This window comes from Agelaius tricolor, unplaced genomic scaffold, assembly GCF_023055355.1.
Source record: "Agelaius tricolor isolate 1412-34295 unplaced genomic scaffold, bAgeTri1.0.p SCAF_8, whole genome shotgun sequence".
Classification (NCBI taxonomy): Eukaryota; Metazoa; Chordata; class Aves; order Passeriformes; family Icteridae; genus Agelaius; species Agelaius tricolor.
The window spans coordinates 19,951,190-19,973,777 of NW_027269268.1; the positions used below are offsets into that span (position 1 = coordinate 19,951,190).

Consider the following 22,588-nt stretch of genomic DNA (forward strand, 5'->3'; position numbering starts at 1 on the left):
GAGCCTGGTCCACTCTTCTGTTGCACTGTAATAACCCCACAGCACATCTGCTTGTCTCTAGAGAGAGCAGGTCTCTTAATTGTTTGTAAATGTCCAAACTCCATGAATTATACACTGAAAACTAACCAATGTGTCTCTCAGTTGGGCAGTAAGGATACCAAGTCCCAGGGCAGTGCAGAGATCCCGTTGCTGGGGATCAAGCCTGTGTTCTTAGCCCCATCCCTTGTTCCCTCCCATGTCCCCTTATGACACCTGCCAGGCACTGCAGATCTGGGGGACAGCTCTGGGCAGGTCTGTGTCCCAGGCTGGGAAAGGGGATGCCATGGCCCTGTGCTCACACCTCACTGACCTGTGGTGCATCAGGCAGCATGGGGGGAAACAATGGTGCTGGAAATGACAGCTGGGAGTTCTTGTCTCAAAAAGAGATTACAGCTTGTCAGTCAACCCTTTTCCATTTAAAATAAGCTGGAATAGGACTTTGGTTGCTGGTCATTACAGAAGCAGCTGGAAGGTGTGTGTATTTCTGGCAAAATGTGTTTGTGTTCCAGCAAAGGCCTCCCCTTGCTGTTTGCTTCTGCTCAACCCATCTGTCTGTGACGGCTTCCAAGGCCACCCAAGTGCTGTTTCTTTCACTGGCTTCAGTTTGTGACACCGTGTGCTGAACTTGTGCCCAGTGTTTTGTGAGGCAGCCTATTGCTGTGAAAAAGGGAAAGCAATGTTTGTGGTTTCCCCACAAGCTCTATTTCCAAGCCATGTTCACAGGACAGTGATGCTGTTGGAGAATATAAGCTCTCTCTTCCCTTTATGCTGCCTCTCTCTCACACAAACTCAGCAAAGGTTTTTAATTAAATGGGAGATGCCAGTTTGTTAAAGCTTCATTAAGGGAAAAAGGAGTACAAAGCTTTAACAATCCAGTGCAGGAATATAAAAGACCTGTGGTAGTTTTATAATGACATTTTATTCAGAAAAGTCTGTATAAAAATATTTACAAATACTTTAAATTTCTAAGTTGAAATAAAACGCTATTTATATGTCCTAATTTAGATTTTCTTTCTTCTTCCAATGTGCTTTTGCCTTCCTCTTCTGCACTCTTCTCCCAGCAAAGGCAATTATCAGACACCTTCTGCATGATCAATACCAAACACAGACTGCAATGTTGCATAGCAGGAGAGGTTTGCAGATGCTGTTTCAGCACAAATTTGATTGTTATGCAGGGAGAGAGGGTCCCCTCTCTTTGCCAGCCCTCAAGGAGGCACAGAATTGCTCAGGGGATCTTGCAGCTGGGTCAGTCTGGTCTTGAGCCTCTCCAGTGTGTCAAACTTTGCTCCCAAAATGTAACACCTATTTAGGGTACAGCACCAACATCATGGAGTTTCATTTCTTGTCTCTCTAGTGAGCCACAACGCTGTTAAATGTGTGTCCTGTGGTTTCTCAGAACCCTGGTTTGTATACAGGTGTGCTTACATGATGCTGTTCACCATTACCTACAGATGCTGTTTGAAACAAATATTCCCTTGTAGCCATCACTGTGGAATAAAGCTAAACCATATAGAAGTTTGACATCTGTCACTTTGAAAAGGCCCTTGAAATACTTCTCTCTGGATTGCAATATAGATACTATTTACAAAATGTAATTCTGTCATTTTTCTTTTGGTTCAAAGCCTAAACAGGTAATAAAAAGATATTTAATGTTTCCAGAAAGGACCTGTTTTAAATAAAAGGTTCAAGGTTACAGAATATGATACCAGTGCTTAGTTGTGATGCAGCTTGCAATAACTTAATGAGTGCTCTGAATAACCCCAAAAGTTTTGAATAGTGCCCACTTTTGTGATTAGGTGGCAGGAGTTTGAATTGAGTGCATTACAGGCATACACCACACGCATCAAACCCACACTCTGGTTCTGCAACCATCCCCACGCGTGACTCGGCAGCCTCAGAGCACCCAGAGCTGCAGGATCCCGTGTGTGCAGAGCTGGGTGACCTCTGTGAGGGGCTCAGAGAGCACTGGAGACCTGAGGCTGCCCTCTGGTAAGCAATGCCTTCCCCTGGAGAGAGGCAATTCCTGCCCGTGGAGCAGGAGCGCTGGCACACCGCTAGGAACTGAGGGTGGCGCTACGCTCCTCCAGCTGCTTCCGTATCCGTGACTGCAACAGAAAGACAGCCCATTACTGCTTGGCTGCATGCATGTGGCTGAGTACAACCCACCCAATTCCTCGTAGTTTTATAGGAAGTAGTGCTTTCAAGCCTTTACATTGTCTCCTCATTCCTGCCATCATGACCCAGGACACGCGGTCTGGGCTGATGATCAGTATTGTTTACCAAGCACATATAATGACATCCTTAGAGATGGAAGTAATTTTTTCTTACAAATGAGCGTGCCTGTAAAAGTGCATCCCAAAAACGCTGAAGTGGGTTTGCAGAGAGATACATTATGCCCCTGTGCATGGCACTGATGAGGCCACACCTTGACTGCTGTGTACAGTTTTGGGCCCCTCAGTTCAAGAAGGTGCCTGAAAATACTTTCCCTCCAGAAAAGGGCAGTGGAGGGGAAGGGGCTGGATCATGAGTCCTATGAGGAGCAGCTGATGGAGCTGGGGTTGTTTAGCCTGGGGAAGAGGAGGTTCTGGGGTGACCTTATTACTCCCTGAAAGGAGGGGGTAGCCAGCTGGGTGTTGGTCTCTTCTCCCAGGCAACCAGTGACAGGATGAGAGGACATAGCCTCAAGCTGTGCCAGGGGAGGTTTAGACTGGACATCAGGAGGAATTTCTTCACAGAAGGGGTTGTTAGACATTGGGAATGAGCTGCCCAGGGAGGTGGTGGAGTCACCATTCCTGGAGGTGCTTAAGAAAAGACAGGGTGTGGCTATGACACTCAGTGCTACAGTGTCTAGTTGACAAGGTTGTGACTGATCAAAGGTTGGACTTGATGACCTCAGAGGTCCTTTCCAACCTAATTGATTCTGTGATTATGTGAAAATGCGTATTCCAATCTAGCTGGCCTGGCAGCCAGAGCAAGTTCTCCCTTGTTGGAGGTGCTGAGAGCTGTAGCCCTTGGGTGCCCCAGTCCTGGGGGCTGTGCTGGCAGTAGCAGCACACATCACCTTACCAGTTTCCACCGCAGGATTTTAATCCACTCGTCAGCTTCTATCCCCGTTTTTGCACACAGGTAGTATGTCCTTAGTGGGAACACTAAACTGCAAGTAAACAAAGCTTTCTTAAGTTGCTAGAACAACTGGCAGCTCTCCACAAAACTGAGCCCAGCTGGCCTATGCCAGCAGTTGCTGAGACAGAGCAGGACAGGGAGGCTGAGCTCCCCTTCAGCCACCAGGAGGGAGATTAACCAAGAATGGGTGACAGCCTTTTACAGCCCAGGGTCCTTAAGGACAAGGACCCTTCTAAGGATAAAAGACCCACATTTGGGCACAGAAGAGGTTACCATGGGACCTGTATCAGTGTCTGACCCCAAGATCATGAGTCTAGGTGATGATTATAGATGTTCACAGAATTAGAAATGCCCACTACACATGGGCCCACCTTTTGCCAGGAGTAATTTGGCAAAGCCATGCAGGACTGACAGAGATTGTCTGACAGAAAGAGACTTGTGAGTTAGAGGATGAGCAGGGTCACAACCACCAAAGGACCTTTCAGAAACACACATTGTTTATATTTCAAAATTCCCTTTGAACTTCCCAGCAACATGGAGAAAATCCTGCAACCTACCAGAAACAATTGACTCTTTCCTGGGAATAGTCAAATTGCACAGCTGAGCATTCAGTTAAGTCAAGTGCTCGAATTGGTTCCGTAGCCTTGAAGAGAAAATGTTTTAAAATGTAGACACATGAAAACAGAAGATAAGGTTATCTCACTTCATCTTCAGTGCATCTAGACTTTTACAGGCACCTCCACAGGTTTTTCCAGGCATAGTTACAATGGCTGTAACACTATAAGCACAAACTAGCAAGCATAACATCAGTGGTATGACACAAAGTGAGCTTAATACAAAAAATGCAGGGCTGTTCACATCTGGACAAGCAACAGAGGAGATCTCAACTGCAGGAATATTTGAGCTACATGGAGGCTGCTGAGGGTTTGGCTGATGCCTTGTAATGTGACTGACACAGCAGCAAACCTGGCACCACTTTCAGCCAAGGTTTACAGAGACAAAGGCATGGGTATAGGGCCTATCAGACCAGCCAGCTGTTAGAGATTGAATTAATTCCTAAGTGCCTTAACAGGATGAAGCTGGGTCAGGACAAATGTAGAAGCAAAGCCAAAGTAGTGCTTGCAGCAGAAGTGATAGATTTGGCTGCCTGAGAAGCATGTGTGCACAAACACACACACGTATATACACGTGTAAAAGTTTCTTTGGACGAGCTCAGGTGCAGGGATTGTGTATAAGAGCAACCCATCTCCCTTAGGAGCTTCATTCTCCCTAAGTGTGAGAGCTCTTCCTCCATTTGTTTCAGCCTCACATTGTTAAGGCCTCAGAAGAGACAGCTTAATTGCTTTCCTCCCAAACAGCCTTAGCTGTTTCCATGGTCCTTCAGAAGGTGTATGGAGGTGTCTGTTGCTCTCTCATCTTCCCTTAATATTTTTGCTGACTCAGTGGCTGTTAGTAACACCCTACATCAGAAGAAAGCCCCTTGGGCTGAGGTGTGATACCAAATGCTATCCCAGGGTTAGCTGCAGGCTGCCCACCTGTAGGTCCCTGCAACCCCACAGCAACAACAGGAGTGCCAGGAGACACTGGAGCTGCTGCCTGGAAGGAGACTGTAGTCCTGACAAATACAGGAGTTCTTCTTGCCTGGTAAGTCACTAATGGAGTGCTGCTCTTTGAAATGCTATCCTGCAAACTTAACTCAAGCTGTCTTGAACTGAAATGAAAACTGGTGGAAAGCCCTGCAAAAACATAACTGTTTAGAAATGGTAATGTTTGGTGAGAGAAGGCTCTTGTGTCTGCTCTTGTGTAAAAATCTGTTAGAGGCTTGAAACAGGTCTTGGCAGAGGTGAACAGTTTGGATGTGTTTATGAAGGAACCTCAAACAGAGTAAGGGCATTGTAAGGGCAAAGAAACTCCAGCTGTGTTTCTTATCTTTACTCAGATCAAGATCGAAATGGAGCAGCAACTGTAAGGATGCTGCAGATTGATCTTTGTCAGAAGGAATTTTTAAATGAATAGTTTTTCATGTATCCTGTGAGACCACTTGAAATAAGAGGATGAAATCAAAGAATGCAAAGGATACTACCAGTATTTTCTGAACTATTTTAGCAGCATGCTCTCTGTCAGGTTGTGTCTGAGCTACAAATAAAGGTTGTGTTGTGCTGGTAGCTTAAAATCCACTTAACAAAGCAAAACAAAAATGTATTCTAGGCCAGGTTGGGCAGGGCTTGGAGCAGCCTGGTCTAGTGGAAGGTGTCTCTGCCTGTGGTGGAGAGCTTGGAAGAAGAAGATCTTTGACGTCCCTTCCAACCCAAACTATTCCATGATTCTTTGCAAAAAATCCCTGTAAACTCTATCCAGTAGCTAAGACTGGCAGAGGACAATAAACGTAAAACTTACTTTCTCTTGTTGAAGTCATCAGCAAAACTGACTTTACTTGACAGGTTTGACCCCTCTGACAGTTTGGGAAGCTTTAGCTTGGAAAGCTGTGATACAGATGTGAGAAGCCAGAGAGACAAGGAGGCTGCAGCTGCCTGTGTAGATGTTTAAAAGGTGGAATTGGTGTTTGCTACTTACTGTCTGGTCTTTGAAGTACTTCAGTTCATTCCTATGCAGTGTAAACCACCTTGTTTTCCAGCTCTGAAAGATCAAGAATGAATGGTAACTGTTTTGGGAGAGTTTAGTCTAAAACTTGGGAAAGAAAAACTTTCAAAGCTGCTGGCTTGCCCTGGTTTACAGCTGTGCTTTGCTGTTGCTCAAAACACAAATTGTTCCTCTCTGCAGGGAAATACAGGTGGAACAATTTCAGCTCCATGTTGTCTTTAGCTTCAGAGAGTGGAAGCAACAAGTAAGAGTTTTCCTTACCTTGACTATTTTGCCTTTTTTTATCAAATATCCTTCTTTGGTACCGAGCTGTGAAGTAAGAAAGAAAGAAAGAAAGGGATTGTGGTTAGAGGCTGAGCTCTGCTTCCATGTCCCACATCCCCCTCCTTGCCAACATTGGGAAGATGCATCAGTTCTTTGGGAAACTCCCCAGAGCCACTTGCCCTCACTTCAGTGCTCCCCCTGGGCTGATCCAGCTGTCTTAGGGTGAACATGGAGCAGTGCTGGCTCTGGAGCAGCCCCCAGGCTGTGCCTCCCCCAGGGAGCTCCTGCCCTGCCCCTTCTCAGCCAAACACACCCAAATAGCTGCAGTTCCACTTCATTTAGTGAAGCTGGATGGTTGTCCCTGTAGGTGTTGTGACCAGGAGCACATGGGGTTTAACTGACAGCGGAATTATCCTCAGAAAAGGCTCCTCAAATGCAACCAGGGGAAAGTGCTGTTTTACTGAGCTGCTCTCTTCTCTCAACCAGGCCCATGCTGGACAGGAAAAACCTGTTATGTTCAGTGTGCTTTTGGAAAAATTGGGGTTTGAACCGTTTCTCTGTCATCATGAGTGACACTTGGACCTTATCACTTCTTAGATACTGAAATTCTCTGCAGGGACCTGGCTGTGAGATCTCTGAAAATCAAAATCCTGACAAGTTACTGCTTGTTCTTGAAAAAAATGTTACCTTATTATTGGTGGTGTGTGGAACTCAAGCTTCTTTGGAGGTTAAAGTGTAACTTGGTGATGAAGGGTTGGTTGTGAGACACATCAGAAGTGGTTCTTCTTGCAACTTCATTGACCCATATTAACATAATTCTTCCTCTTCCCCCCCAAAAATACAGTATATAATTAAAATATTTTCCTCTCTGTTCAGAGCAAACTGTTTTGGAGAAACCACCTGTCTCACTTATACCTGAGTTACAAGGGATTTAGAGACTCCAACTGCTGTTCAAGTGAGTCTCAAATGTCAGAATAGGTGGCCCAAATGTATATGATTTTTTTTTTGTATGCATTTTTTAAAAATTCATGATAATTTTAATAATGATTATTCTAAATAAATTATTCTAAAAGATAACATGAGAATGAAAATCTTTCATATAGTCTTTGTTTGGATAGTCAGACTCACCCAGGTTTTTACCAGGGGACAGTATTGAAGTGACACAATTATAAAAGCCTTTATTTGCCATGGGCCTGTACTGAGCAAGTCTGTATTTGCTTTGCCTTGTTTGGCAGAGCCTTCCTGTATTTACGAACCCACAGAGGGATTAATAACCAGTCTTACTCCATAGCTCACTCCAACAATCATGCTAGGCTCAGGCCAGGAGCACCCCTCCCACCAGAACACAACTTACTGAGGGAGCATTTGGGACAAGGTCACTTTCTGTCCTTCCTGTCTGCATTGCAGTGTGAACTCGGACAGACTCATAAATGGAAGGTTCCTCCACTTGCCGTGGGTAGGGATGCTTCAACACAATTAAAGTTCCTGGACAGAAAAGAGCAGGAGTAATCCATCTGGCAAGTCCAGCTTAGAAAATAACTTGTCAGTAGCTACATCTCTGAGGAATGGTTAATTTCACCTTCTCCTATAATTAAAAAGGCAGCTGTGAAAACTGTAAATAGATGGTACCTTTTCAAAACCTTTACCCTTGCAAATGCTTGCATGAAATCTCTTGACATTTTAAATTGCTTTCCTGCCCCAGAGGCTGGCTTGGAGGGTGGGCAGGATGCTAAACTAGACAGGAGGCATAGGAGTCATGGGGTTTGCCAACATGCCACTAGCTGGTGCTTAAATCACCTAATCTGTCAGAGCTTGGGTACAGACTTCCTAACAGTAAACCCACGTTACCATCACCCTCAACTGTTTTTACCACAGCTCTTCCCAGTTAAACTTTTCATTGTAGACATTCTTCTTTTTCTCCAAGTAAGGTCATGTTTATTGCATGTTCCCTGAAAAAAAACCTGCATTCTCAATAGTGAATGTATTGTACTTTTCAAAATAGTATTTTTGTACTTTTAGTACAATAGTACTATTGTACTTCTCAAGAACATCCTTGAAATAGTAACTGCTCCACTGTCTAACTCCATTCTTTAAAAATAAAGTCAGAGCATACCAAATGCTGCTCCATTTGCATTTTATGCTGATATTGCAGCTCTTAAAGAGGAGGGATGCTAGAACTGGAAGCAACTTGAACTTGAAACCTACAGATGTATGAGTAATTTAAAAGTATTCTGTAATGGGAGGGGCTAAAAAGAAAAGTGGAAAAATTGTATTTGAAGTAACCAGCTGAAATCTGTTTGCAGGCACAGGGGGTGTATGCAAATGGGATCTATTCAACTTGCTGTAGGTGGAAAGTCAATATTGCTTTATTTCTGTCTGGCCTTGCAGAAAAATTATGCTTTACCATTTAAAATAAAATTGAGAACAGCTCCATCATCATTCCATAGAAACTACTCCTGAGCTGTTGCACAGAATCAGGGTATCATCATCTGTACACCATGGATAAAAAGCTCCATTGCAGAAATGGAAGGACTAATATAACACTTTATACAATATTTGTTTTCTCTGTGGATTTTGTTTTTGCCTCCACAAAGACAATTGTACAGAATAATCTGATACTTATACACAAGATCTAGCAAAAGCTGCACTGTAGCAAGATTATTCTGCCACATCTGCAACTGCTGATGCTTGGATTGGAGTTGACTCTGAGCCCCTACCTCATTTTTGACCAAACATGGTTATGACCCAGGAGAAATTTGACACCTGTATCTGAAGGAATATTGCCTGAGTGTTAATTCTCTCTTCCCCTCTACTGTTTTCCATGGTATGGTAAGGTGGAAGGTTTCTTGATATGATATCCAATTTTTTTTTTTAATTTTGTAGTACATCTGACTTAGAGGTTTCACAAAGCCAGTAGAATCTGATTAGGAAACCTTAAGGTGGCAAGTATTAATCTCATCCATAGAGATCAGATAAAACCAATGTCTTGCTTATTAGTGTCTAACACATGCAGTGAAGGAGTGAGGAATGGGGAAATACAAGTTTTATGTCATCTGAAATCTTTACAGGGCTAGGCCTGTGGGTGCATGCCTGATTTCTCAGGAAAAATAGCTCACTGGTACAGATCATACATGTGGGAGCTCTGTGTTTGAACCATTCTTGAAAGCAATTTAAAAAGAGTGTTTTGAAAGATACAAGTGCCATATTGAGTGTAGAACTGCATTTTTCTTGGGGGGAGAAATTGGCAAAGGAGCTCTTGAATTTAATGTTTGGGTTAGCAGAGTACTGGTGCAAATTTAGTGTGTGACAAGTTACAGTTATTGCATGTGCCAACTATCATTTAACTGGGCTCTTGCATACATAATTAGCACTGCTCTGAGTTATTTGCATACACTTGCCACAGAGGACACTGAAGTTTGGGCATTAACTTGTACTGACAGGTCTTCATCTCTTACGCTTGAAGCTAAACATAAAACTGACATTGCCATGATAATATCCACTCTGTCTCTCCAGGGATTCTAGCCTGATGGTGTTCAATTCTTGTAGGAATCAAGTTTAATATTTTGACCCTTTAATTCAGGCAGGACATTGGTTGTTAAAGATACTTGTGGTTTTCTCTCTCCTCTTAAAAGCAAGAAAAATCACTGTGATGGCAGATGGCATCAGCATGGTGATGGCATTGCAGGCAGGACAGGAGAGCTGGTCAAAAACATTCCCTACAGGAAGGAGGAGCATAACACCGTAGGCTCCTTCCTTGGACAAAGAATAGTGAGATAAAACCATTTCAAGTCACTTTTCTATTTAGTTTTACTGGGGGATTTCAAGTTCATAGATGACTATTTATTTCCTCACTAACACTGTGCTTTTTGCACAGTGGTTTTGCTGGTTTTGAGAATGTTCTAATCCTCCTGGTATTTTGAAATCCTTCTTCCTCTGAGAAACTGAAAGGAGCTCACAGCCCTGGCTAGTAGAAGCCCAATAAGCTTATGTGTGGTTTATCTTCAAAGAACTTGAAAGATTTTTTGAAGTGGAATTTATTTAGAGACAAATACAAATGTGAATTTATGAACACTTTAGCAGAAGATCTATTTGCTAGCACAACAGAAGCTCCTTTTAGTTAGATCTTTGTGAAGCATGGCTACAAATGTGTTCATACACACAATATGGCTCTCCTTACCTGTTTCACTTCCAATTAAAGGCTGGTTTGCAAAGTGCATGACCAATTCTTTCAAGCTAGAAAATTCATTAAATCCAAATTTGAATGAGGTTCCTGTGTGCTCAACATGGAAGTGTTTAACAGAGTCTTTACCCCTAAAATAAAAGAGGAAAATTTGTCAAGAAGTAAATGCCAAAGGCATTTTGCAGGTACAATCCTTAAATAGCATCTTTCAGTACAGGGCCCCAGGTCACAGGCTGCCTGCCCATCACTGTCTCAATAGTAATACTACTGCCATTACTGTCCCTCACTCAATACAGCTGAAAATCAGATTGTAGTTGCTGACTTACAGATATGAGATGATGACAGCCTAGAAAGGACAAGTTGGTTAATTTAACTCTTGCATCAACAAAAAGACCCACAAGAGAGATTTCAAGCCTTCTGCCTAAATCCTTTCACTTACTGGACTTCAGCCTTGAGGGTGCGCTCAGTATGTGTCTTGCTCTTCAAGTAGCATCCCAATCTCACTGCAAATGTCTTCTGTTTCCCTTTGAAAAATAGGCTGTCTCTGTTTTGCACCCAAACAGGTTTAATAACCTAATTTTAAAAACCTAGGGCTTTAGCAGTTGTTTGCTTTGTCTCTGTATTTGGATGATTGGTTCCACTAGGATGGGCACTGACAAACATGAACCTGGGTCCTTGTTCTGTAAGGGAAGTGATAGCTTTTGTTTATGAAACCTGATGGCATTTAGAGAAGTGTGCAATGTCTCACTTCCTGGGTACACAATTATTTTGACTTCAAAAGACAGTGAAGCACTTATTGCAAGTATTTCTCCATTGAAAAAGATACTTTTGTTAATGTTACTAGCACCCAAAACAAACTGTCTGAGCAAAAACTTACACAGCAAATATACTGGAAAAGTGTGGTGAAGAAAATTAATTATAGCATCTCTTTCATTGTTTATTCCCACTTCCAAAGAAGATTATGGTTTCAAACTGGTATTTAAAGATTTATCTTTGAACAGTATTTATGATACTGTAGAAAACAGAAGAAGAAGGCCTCTGTGGGCCTCCCACATGTTTTGTGCTACAGTAAGCTGAGGCACAACAAGCCAAGTGCAAATGCTCAATGCAAGGGAAGAGCTGCTGTGACTCTGCTGCAATTAAAGGCATTTCCATATTTTTGTTTAATTTCTCAAGACAATGTTGCAATGAGAGCAAATTCTGCTCTGCTTCCCACTTCCCTTTCAAACTGGCTAACGTAGCTGGGGGAGGGGATTTCAGGGAATAAGTGATCTCTCTTCCTACAGCTGTCAATAAAAACCTCAAGGGATGGCTAAGCAGTTTTTCCTTGAAAAACCCCAAACTATAATCATGACCGAAGTTCCTTGTGAGGCTGAGGCAGAAAATAAAGTAAAAGCTACAGAAGATATTTCAGGACAGAAGGAAAAGGACAGCTAGAATTGCTGAAGTTATCTTTTCTACAGAAATGTATCAGAACAAAACTGAATCACTTATTCTACTATTAACTTTTAATACTAGTCAAAAAACTGAAAGAAAACATAACATTAACCAGTAGAAAAATTGAAAAACATTTTAAAATCAAAATCAGTATTCAAAGGAGATGTAACAGCAGAAACTAGCAGAACAGAATAAAAGACCAAACTCAGACTGGGCTATTCAGTTCATATGGTAATGCAGTGAGTAATTCTCACTACAGGAAGAGCTGAACAAGAGATTGGAAGGGGCCTGAAACAGACTTTTGTAGATCTTCTAAGGCTAGAATCTAGAGAAGCAGCAAATTTATTTTCATTAATTAGCACTTCTATTTCCTATTAAAAGAACTATTTAAATTTTGGTTTATTACAATAAGTTGTTTCCTGAATGCCCTTTAAAACTACCTTCAAGATACATATATATATTTTTAATTGGCTGAAGTAGTTACCTCAAATAATGCTTAACATTTTAAAGTAAAAAAAAATATTAACCAGAAAAACAATGATTCACTTGAAATTACTTTTTTTTTTTAAGGAAAGCTATTGCTTATAAATGCCACTATTCTTTTTGGCAACACTTGCACTGAATTCAGTCATTGCTAGTCTGAATACTCATTTTGTAACATCACCTTCAGATCTGTAGGGTACCCTTTGTATAAATGGCTGCCTATAGTGGTAATAATTTCAACAGTGTGTGCATAGGCACACTTGCTCCTAGATCTTCTGTCAGAAGTGGGTCAAAGACCTCATTGTTGCCTTTCCTGGGGAACAGGGTATGTGCAAATCAGACTTTCCTCAGCTCCCAAGCAACTCTTTTTCCAGATTGTAACAGCTCCTGGTACTGAATATGCAGAAAGCCACAATCTCAAGGGCATATGCTGTGCCCCTGTCAGGAGTGGAAATAACCAGCAGCATTACAGATCAAAGTGACTTTAGAAAGTTACTGTGATTCAGCTGAGTTGTGGTCAAGAATTGTTCAGAGGCTCAGTTTGCAGCAGGAATCAGCTTGCATGCACCAGTTTAAAATTTTCGTCTAGAGGCTGCTTTTATCACACAGTTGCCAAAGATTACAAATATTTTTAGGGCTGGTTACCTCTAACCAGCCAATGTGCAGGGAGTACCTTGTGTGTAATGCATGTGTCCTTAGGTTTCCTCAATAAAATGTTGTGGCTTTTCTCCTTATGGGAGACTCTTTAAATGTGATTCCATAGTGAAGTAACCAGGCCAGGCTTCCTCTGCTCTGGTTGTATCCTGAACAGTTGTGTCCTAAATTGCTGTAATTGACTTCAAGGCACTGGCATTGATCACTCACAAGGTGCTATTCAATTTAGTCACCCAGACCTGGCTAAGGCTGAACCGTAGCACAGAACAGAGGAGTAAAACAGCCAAACACTGGATCATCCTTCAGAGGTGATGGTTCCTGTACAGGGATTCAGAAACTAGTAAGATTAGCACTTGCTAAATCTTTGCTGCTGTCCTCATCATAAAACTTTTCTACTCCCACCAGCTGTTTCTTAAGCTCTTTTGATTGACATAGAGATTTTTATCGTGCAGACTGAAAATTTACAGCCATTCTATAGAATTATGTTTTCTACCAATAAGATTAATTCATAATTTGGAAAAATGAGAGCAGTTGTCAAATCCAATCAATTTTTTTTTTACCTCTTGCAAAATGTCATTCAGTGGGATTACACCAATAGGAATATATTTCAAAATAGTTTTAACCCTAGGGAAAAAGAAAAACCTGTAATGCATGGGACATTCAAACATGGAAGTAAGGGCAGCATTAGATTAGTTCATTCTGTCCACAGCCTACCTTACAGAGAGGGAGTACAGATCTTCCCTTTCATTACTCTTCCTCAGAAGATAGCTCCCATCCTGCCCGTTGGAGAGCAACAGCGCTTCTGCTGCATGTCGGGTGAGATTGTCATGGTACCACCTGGGGAGACACAAGGGGTTAGAGCATCCTTCACCCTGGTGCTGCTTTTTGGAGCAGGGTTAGAAAAGGCAGTGTTAGTTGCAGTCCTTCCTCTACAATTTTGAGTTACCACCCTCCTCGCAGGCACTCACAGTTTACACAGATCTGTGCCTCTTGCAGTGGCCATCTTTTGACACAGTCAAAAAACTATTTTTCCTTAACACAAAGTTGCATACAAACAGCTGAGTGTTTTGCTGGATCTAAAAACCCTGCCAATTCTGCTTGCATGAGCAACAAATTACCCAGGTCTGTGCTGATAAGGTGAAAGCAGCTTGGGGGGGGGGGTATAGAGAATCCTTTGTCTATTTTCAGAAGCAGCACTTCCTGACATATGTATGTTCTTTGGTACACATCCTCTTCTGGGCAAACAGGCAGTGCTTAAACTCCTCATAAATTCTGTATTTCCTTCAACGCGTCTTCTCTGCCAAGAACTGCAATTAAACGTGCTTGCCTAAGCTTAGAATTAAAGGGAACAAAATTAACTGACAACATTTCAGTGAAAATTAAGATGTCTTGCCATTGTTGCCTCTTGGCCACCTGTGAGCTGAGCAACAAAAGAAAACATCTAAACACTGTTTCAATTTATCTTCAGTGAAAATTAACTTTATTTTTATATAAAAAGTTTCGAAAGGACTTCACAGGGAGAAAAACCTGCAAAGAAGTCCAGGAAGTGTATTTTATAGGTTTGTTTCCATTCAAAATGTTCCACAATGGAAACACTCAATTTTTTACAAGAGACAAGGATCTCACTAGAAATGAGCCTGAGACTGAACACAAAAAGCTGGAGCTGTAAAAGGCTGGAGCTGAAATCCTGCAAGGCACATGATAATAACCATAGCCATGCACACACACATGAGCCTCTGGAGCAGAAAGAGGGAGGGATAATACACCCAAGGCTCTGCTGGGAGCAAGCTTCCTTTGTCTATGAGTGGAGTGGTGCCAAGTCACCTTTCCCTTCCTTTCAAATGCAGCATTGGGGGCAAAGCCTGTCACTGCTTCAGCCAAAGAAACACAGTTCCACTGCAAGCAGAAGTGCCATGGCAGCACTTTCCACAGCTTGTAACGTGGCAGTCTTAGAAATGAAGCCAGGTGTAACTGTATCCTCTTTCTCCTTAGCTGTTCATCCCAAATTTCCACCAAACTTGGCACCTCACACAAAGCTTTAACTCTGGATTTGGATGGCTGCCTATTTGAAAGGCCAGCTGGCTGATGAATTGCTTTATGAGAGACTCCAGGCTGTTAACCCAGAGGAAGAGAAGATCCATGTGAAACTCAATACAGGCAGGGCATTGCTGCTTTGGCTCTAGACTGTGGTCCATCTACACAGTAGAATAAAATAATGAATATTTAAAGAGTCAAAGTGTCATCCTCTGGAACACCTGTTAGCCAAAATCCACTTTGGGATTAACTGCCCAAGTAAGGAACAGGCAAAGGTCAGATCATTCCTGGTGTGGGCAGGATGGTACCAGCGTGGCCAGACCTGCAGCTGAGAATGCAGCACTGTGTTTGGGGTGGGATTTCCTCACACTATTTGGCTAACTTCTGTGCAAAAGAAGCAGATGTTGAGAAAATCTGTGAGTGGTCATTGTCAGGAAGGAAGCAGATTTTTTTTGATGCTGCTCATAACTGTGCTGTTACCTTATTTCCAAAAAACACCCCTTTACTAAACTTTTGAAAGAGAAGTCACTTAAGTTTAAAAAATGCTGTGCTTAAATTCACACTCTCTTTACACATAAAAGACCAGTGACTAATGAAATGTTACTACTATGCAAAAAAAAATACATAAACCAACCAGAAACCAACAATAAACCCCTTAATTGGGAAAATAATGTTGTTTGAAAGCATGCTTTTAAAACTAGTACAAGGCTGTACTAGTTTCTTGCATAAATATGCTGTCTCAGACAAAAATCCCTCAAATGTTACTATGTTCCTCTTCAGCTCAAAAAATAGAAGTGGATGGGAGACAGTAATGCAGATCTTGGTGTCAAAGGGACTGCTACATGTAGTTTTGGGATTTTTCTCTTCCTGACTGTGACAGATAGTTTGATCGGGTTATTTTGATATTCCACTGGGAAAATGGTCACACAAACTTTGTTCCAATTGCATAAACACAGGTAAAATATTAAAATACTGAAGAAAATTTAGAATTTGCATGACAGACCACCGGGAAGGTAAACAAATGTACACCTATGCAGTCTACTCTCACAATTGAGCCTGAGCTGACAGTACAAGTAGAAATCACCAGGACTAAAACTAATCCCCAACAGTCCTGTGATTAGACACTACTAGGTATACTTCAGGTAAATGTAAGTATTTTTCACAGGGAGAATCCTTCTATTTATCTGTCCCAGAAAAAAAGACTTTTAAGCAGTTCTTTGAAATTAGTAAGCAAATCAAGATGGGATTTATGCCTCATTTGGCAAAACTGTAAAAGGCAGTCCACCTTCAGGTGAAGTTTAAGTTGTCTTCTGAGTTACACTGGGGCAGGAAACACAATACTGTATCTACCTTCGTGCTGTCTTAAAACGAGACATAAAGGAAATTAAAATGCTTTACAAACACCCATCTCTTTGAAGCCCCTAGAAAGTCCTTCATAAGGTAAATTGTCTTAAATCTTTGTTTTTGAACATGCTGGATAATGTTGGATAATTGGGATGCTTCTGAAGGTCCCTCCAAGGGTCACCTTTATAGAGTCTTGTATTCACTACAAAACAGTCCAGAAATCTGCTCTGTACTTTGACACCTTTCAGACTGAAAACCATCAGTAGTGTAAAAATTGCCTGAGGTTCTTAATTGAGATTTCTCGGAGAAACACAAGAAGAAAGATAGATTAAATTCTTTCCTTGCTTCAAACCCACTTCTTCTGGCTGCCCTTGGCCTTGTACACCCTCCTGATATGTATACCTATTTCTGGGAGGTTTCTCTTTTCTAATAGTTTCATTTCTTCTATTAAAAAAAAAGTGTGGTCAACTTTTTGGGGTTCCCTTTCTACAATTTGACTAGCAATCTCAGGCTCAGAGTTTATAGCTGCCGTCATTTATCTATTCTTGTTACTTTAACTTCATCCTAAATGACATTAAATCTCTTTATCCCATCCATGTAAGCATGCTTGTGTTGTCACTGTGTGTGTTTGAATGGCCATGCCATCCTTCCTGCTCTTTGGAATGGCCAGTGAAGGCATGTCTTAGGGTGGGCAAGCACAGCCAGTGAGCCCACTTTTGCTACCCTTTGAAAAAGAAACCATTTCCAGATATCATCCTATTGTTTATGCCACACTGCATTGGTGATGGCATAGAGGAAGGACTTCACTGACAGCTTTTACAGGAAGGAGAAGGAAATGAAACACCCAGTGCACCAGAATGCCCAAACTGATCAGAGCACTCAGACCTGCCCTGAAGATCTGTCCCTCCAGGCCCATGGGGTTCCCCATGGAATAAGCTGGTGGCTGCTGGAGTACAAGCCCTGACTGTGCTGGCCAGCTGTGCCTCTGCAGCTGTTCCAATCATCCCAGCTCCAGAACAGGATCCACTCATGCTAAAATCTCTTTTTAGGGAACATCTCTCTGTAGTTAATGCAGCAACTAGAGCTACCTACACCACAGTGAAGATCAGGAATACGTTACAGCAAAGTCTGGGGTGGGAAACTCTTTGTTCAGGTTAGAACATCATCCTCAAAATGTTCATTCATTCTTTAACAACCCAAGCTGTTCCAATGAAAAATGTTAATGAAACTTCATTTCTGTGTCCCCTGCAGACGAGTGCCCTTAGGTATGGCATCTGTCATTTCTGATAATGCTGTTTTCAAAGCAAGCACCTGCATATTTTGCAAAAAAAAAAAAAAATCTGCCTGTGTAAATAGGGGCTGCTGAATAAACTTGTAGCTGGCATTAGGTGGATAAACTTTTTAACAATAACAGAATACACAAGGAACACAAACACTCATCCATGAAAGGGTGAATGCTGACTTGCATAATTCTCTTCTGAGCCATTTTAATGTGCAAATTGTGTAACATCCAGGAGAAGCACTTGCTTTTCTTCCTCACAAAAATGAAAAATAGTAGCACCAAAAGAGAGCACAGCTGGAAGTTCTGGCTGCTATTTGGTGCAAATGTTTGGAGTGATAACTCGGCAGTATGCCCAGCTATCAGATAAATGCAGTAGGCAGAGGTCACACTTGGTTTTTGTGTCATTATCAAGTGTTCTCAGGCAGGTGTAGCCTGGATAGAATTAGAAACTCTGTGCATGTTTGGCTTGCTTTTGTGGAAAAGTCAAGCAATTCAAAGTTCTTTCTGTGAAGCAAGAAGGAGATTCTTGGTGGTCAGCTGGGTGAGCTGTGCTCTCTTGCAGAAGCTCCCTCCCCTGCAGCAGGGGCAATAGTGCTGGTGCCATGTGGTGGGCAAAAGCACTTTGGCTCTCTGAGCTGCAGGAGCCAAGCAGGAACACAGCAAGTCTAATTTATCTTTTGTCCACCTCTGGAAGGTAACAACGACCCAGATTACTGGGAAGATCAGCCAGTAGGCTGATGTGCTCCCAGTAGGACTTCACTCCCGTAGTGCTCACAGCAGTTCTTTACCCTCAGTTGCTTGACTGGATTTTTTGTTGTTTGTGGGGGTTTTCTGTGGTGGTAGATGTTGGCAAGTTTTATGTTTTGTTGTTTTGGGGTTTTTTTAATTAAATATGTCCTCTACCGCAAGGAGTTGAATTTGCTCACCCTTTGAAACTATATTCTAGCCTCAAAGATGTATTCCCACTCTTAGTTAAAGCAGTAGTCCCCAGCACTGCTCGATGGAGTGCATGGGAAAGCACTGACTTGTCTCCTCTGGCTGGAAGCAATGCTCTTCACACGCCTGTGCTCCAAAAATGACTGTAAAACTGACTCACTAGTTCTCTATTTTTGGCACTCTGTAATTCAGCAACTTCAGATCTTATCTGTCAAGTTTAGGAGTTTGGGATTTAAAATTTTTTCCTAATATCACACCCTAGAAGCATTGCCCATCATCTGAAAATTGCAAAAGGGTTCTCTGTACCTCACATCACTAAAAGTGAAGTTTTGGCCATGTTTTTAGTGGTGCATGAGTTGACAGAGCTCTAGAGAATCTCCAAAAGGGCAAGAATGCTAAGACAGAAGTTACAGATGTCAGGCAACCAAATGGGTATTTACTAGATATCCTTTCAATGTGCTACACTGAAATTCACAAAACTGTGTAAAGTACTTTGCTGGAATACAAGGAGGCCATTATATGGGGGAAAATAATTTAAAAATAGAAATAAGAGGAAATAACATCATTGTATCCAGTCTTAAGGTTTGTCTTCTAACTGTAGACTTTCACTAGTTCATCTTCTGCTTTCTACTTCCATTTTCGCTCACCCTTCTTTCAACTGCCTTCATTCTGATTTTCACCCATTATTTGGCCCACTTTCTAGTCACTTTAATTTTTATCTTCCTTAAATTAGAAAATAGAGATTAAATAATTCTTATGACCATTTACCCTGTTCCAGTCTAACATGTTCCTCAGTTTCACAATTTTATTATCACCTGATCTAGGCCTGTGGCTTAATTTATCTTCTGTTGCTAAAACTAAGCATGGAATGTATTGTCCAGCCTTAAAAATATCATCTGTCATGGTATTGTCAGACCTGAAAGGCCATAAAAGTTCTGCTGCAAGGGGTGACAAAGATTAAGTTTGGACCGTAGAAGGAAAAAAGGCTACAAAAATTTGTTTTCTCTCACCCTGTGGCTTTCACTTTTGATAAACAAAGTGTCACCCAGACTAAGCTGTATTGGGATGGGAACTGTGTTGCCAGAGCTGCCTGTAATTACCGGGATGACGGGCTACTCCACATTCTCGCCTCTTGCGCAAATAATGCTCAGCGGAATTCCCCGCAGTACGTGCTCAGCCACGGAGCTCCAGCTGCTGTTCCTGGCTGTGCTTCAGCTCTAACAGCAGCAAAGGCAACTGGAAAAGGGATTGACTCCAGCAATAACCAAAGAGGCCTTCAGAGGAGAGGCCCATGGTCAGTTTCCTTTTCCTTTTAAGCCAAGGGGCTTATGTCTCTTTTGGCAAACTTCAGTGTTTCCCTTTAAACATTTTGGTAGATTTAGGGACAAAGCTACTGGGTGAGGCAACAAGTTTTTAACAACGAGTTCTGCTTTTGATCTTCCTCTTCATTAAGCATTAGGTCCACCTATATACACATCAATACAATGAAGCTGACTGTAATCTGAATTTTCCCGACAAGTTTCCCTTCTGTTGAGCAGCTAGCCTGGTAAACTACGAGCATATCCTGGTACTCAGCTTCTTCTCTCAAGAGTAAAGTCCTTCCCATTTCACACTTCTTTAAACCTTATCCAACTTCTTTGATTTTTGTAGCAGAAAGCAGAAGCTTTAAAATAAACTGCTTCAAATTCCCCCCCAAAGATATGTCAGTGTTGAAGCTGCTTCTCATTTGAATGACCATTGTCTCTGTTGGACACACACTCCTCACCAGAACTGGGTCTCAGTTGTGCTGGACACTGCATCAGCTGTCAGGGGAGCTCTGCACTGTGAGAAGGGGGCTAAGTTTAGGATGGAAAACCCTTGTGATTACTGAAAATTTCATTGTATGGTCTGGAGAGTGATACACCTACTTGTCATGGCTGAGAAAGTATTTACATTAAGAGATCTTTCCGATTATGCTACAAGAATGTCTGCTGCATGAGGGCTTCTTTTTGCATCTTTAGGCAAAAAAAAAAAAAAAAAAAAAAAAGGGGGGGGAAGAAAAGTGGCTTCAATACTAGCAGAAAAGAAAGGGCCTTGTTTAATAATTTGAAGGGATTCTTTACCTGGCATTGCTTATTCAACTTTAATGCATTTAACTCAACACACTTCCCTGAAGGAGATGCTGAGTGTTCTGTGGAAGGGTGAAAAGTTTAGGTTTTCCATTGAAGTGGAAGTAAAATAAAGAAGGTACAGCTTTAGAAATGCATATTTGTAGCCTTCTAATTTGTACTCTTTCCTTCTTATGTATACCACATTAGGTACCACATCAAGCTCTATTTCTACGAGACTGTCTATGAGAATGAACTCCTTGCTGCTAATAGGCACATGTTTCTGGCATACATTAACTCAGACCACATTGTGGAAATCAGTAAAACTCTGGTAAGTGGGAGTCATGCTTCCTACAACAGCTGCAACTAATTTTTCTTTCCTTCTTCCCTGTAGACTCTGTTTTAGGATGAGCATAATCTTAGAGATGTAGAGAAAAAGTATAAAATGGCTACTCTGGGTACCACTGCAAAGTGACTTCAATGAATTTTGTACCTGTTAGGTGCTTCAGTTACCAGGCATTTCATTGAAAGGTTTTTTTAAATATGGGAAAGTAGCACCAGTGTGGAGATAGTGAACAAATCTGAGTGCAACAAAGTAGCATGGAATTACTAAGTGAATTAACTTCAAAAATAAGAAATGAATTGGTCCGAATCCACAAATACTCGGGAAGCAAAACACCTGTACTTTTTTCATCAGTTCTTTTTGAATGCAGAGCTGATACCAGAGCCTTTTTGCTTTGTCAGAATGACCACTGGCCTTTCTTCTGCTTTGCCTCCCCTCTGCATTGCTGCCACTGCTCCCACCCTGCCTGTGCCCACCCGTGCTGCTCCTCCAGCCCATGTTTCTCCTTGCCCACGGCACTGCTGCCGGTGACAAAGGGACCCAAGCCTTCCTCCTGCAAAAACCAAAACTAACTGGCAGAAGAAATGGGCGAGACACATCAGACAGGGAACAAGGTCTGTTGCAACCTTCAGCCTTCCTTTTTGCCCCCGGGCTTTTGCTTTTCGGTGAGCATGATGTTCTCCTTTCTCCTCGCAATGGCTGTGAATTGTCCGCTGCTGTCCCTCCCGATGCTCCAGGCACCTTTGGGAATCCTGCTGCCTCCCGGGGCCCAGCAAGGACAGCAGCTCTGCAGACCAGAGCCCAGGCCCAGCTACAAGGAAGCAGCGGAAGGGATGGCACAGAGAGGGCAGGGATCTGAGGGACGGTGCGGGTTTGGTGCTCCCTGGGAACTCAGGGAAGTGGCACGGTACTCCCTGGGCTCTATCCCATGGCGATGGCTTCGAGGCCACAGAGGTTCTCCGATGGGAAGGTGCACCCCTGCCACCAGCTCCCCAGTGCATTCGAACCGTGTGCCCCGCTCTCGGTTTTCTAACTATTCTTTATTTCTCCCGGTCCCCTGTGCCAGCCCCTCACCCCCATCCATCACCGGGACGAGGCGCTGGGCACAGCACCGGAGCGCCTGGGCGGCCTCGCTCAGACAGACGCGCCGTCCCCGCCCCATCCCTCCCTCCCCACGACACCCAGCAGCCGGAGCCAGCCGCTCCCACCCCGCCAGCCCCTCGGCTGCCCCGGGCTGTCCCCGCGGCGCCCTTACCCGAGCGCCAGCAGCTCCAGCGGCGCGGCGGGACGCGGCTCCCGGCGCTGGGCCATGCTCCGCCGCTGCTCCGCGGCCCTGAGGAAGTGCGGGCCGGCACCTCCCCGGGCGGGGCCCGGCCCATCCCATCCCATCCCGCCCCGGCCCCACGGTGAGACCCCGGCCCTCGGCAGGAGCTGCCGGAGCCCCCCGGCTCCCAGCGGTGCTAACACACCTCGGTTTATCGCCAGAACAATTCATACCTCCCGTTGCTTTAACCAGTCCCTCCCAGAAGTTCGTATTCCAAAGCGTTTCGCTGTCCGCTCGTTTTATTCCTGCAATCAATCCATGAACGCCCCTCTCCTCTTCTGTGTCCGCCGAAGTGCTCAGCGAGCAAATCTGTGGAGGTGAAACTTGTGGATTATTCTCTAAGTGTCAGGTGCCCAGTTCTGTCCCCAGCCAGCCCCCAGAGCCCGGGGGGGGCTGTGTTTTACAGCTTTCCATGGCCCTGCCGCTGGATTGCCTGGGAAGGGGAATGCTGCTTGCC

General features: G+C 43.1%; 1 protein-coding gene across 1 annotated transcript; it reads right to left on the reverse strand.

The window, feature by feature from the left end:
* Positions 1–939: 939 nt before the first annotated feature.
* DAPP1 (dual adaptor of phosphotyrosine and 3-phosphoinositides 1) lies at positions 940–22,201 on the reverse strand. The gene is made up of 9 exons (XM_071431856.1): positions 22,063–22,201; positions 13,496–13,618; positions 10,205–10,338; positions 7,382–7,512; positions 6,025–6,072; positions 5,737–5,799; positions 3,720–3,805; positions 3,106–3,193; positions 940–2,144 (listed from the first exon to the last, which is right to left on the reverse strand). Exons 1-9 carry the CDS (start codon positions 22,194–22,196, stop codon positions 2,094–2,096), a joined length of 858 nt encoding a protein of 285 aa, XP_071287957.1. The 5' UTR covers positions 22,197–22,201; the 3' UTR covers positions 940–2,093.
* Positions 22,202–22,588: the final 387 nt, after the last annotated feature.

Coding starts and splice junctions, on each gene's coding strand:
- DAPP1 (XM_071431856.1), bottom strand. CDS start 22,196: ATGGGATGGGATGGGCCGGGCCCCGCCCGGGGAGGTGCCGGCCCGCAC. Junction 7,513..10,204: donor TTTAATTGGAAGTGAAACAG/GTAAGGAGAGCC, acceptor TTTTCTGTCCAG/GAACTTTAATTGTGTTGAAG. Junction 2,145..3,105: donor AAATCCTGCGGTGGAAACTG/GTAAGGTGATGT, acceptor TTTCTGTTGCAG/TCACGGATACGGAAGCAGCT.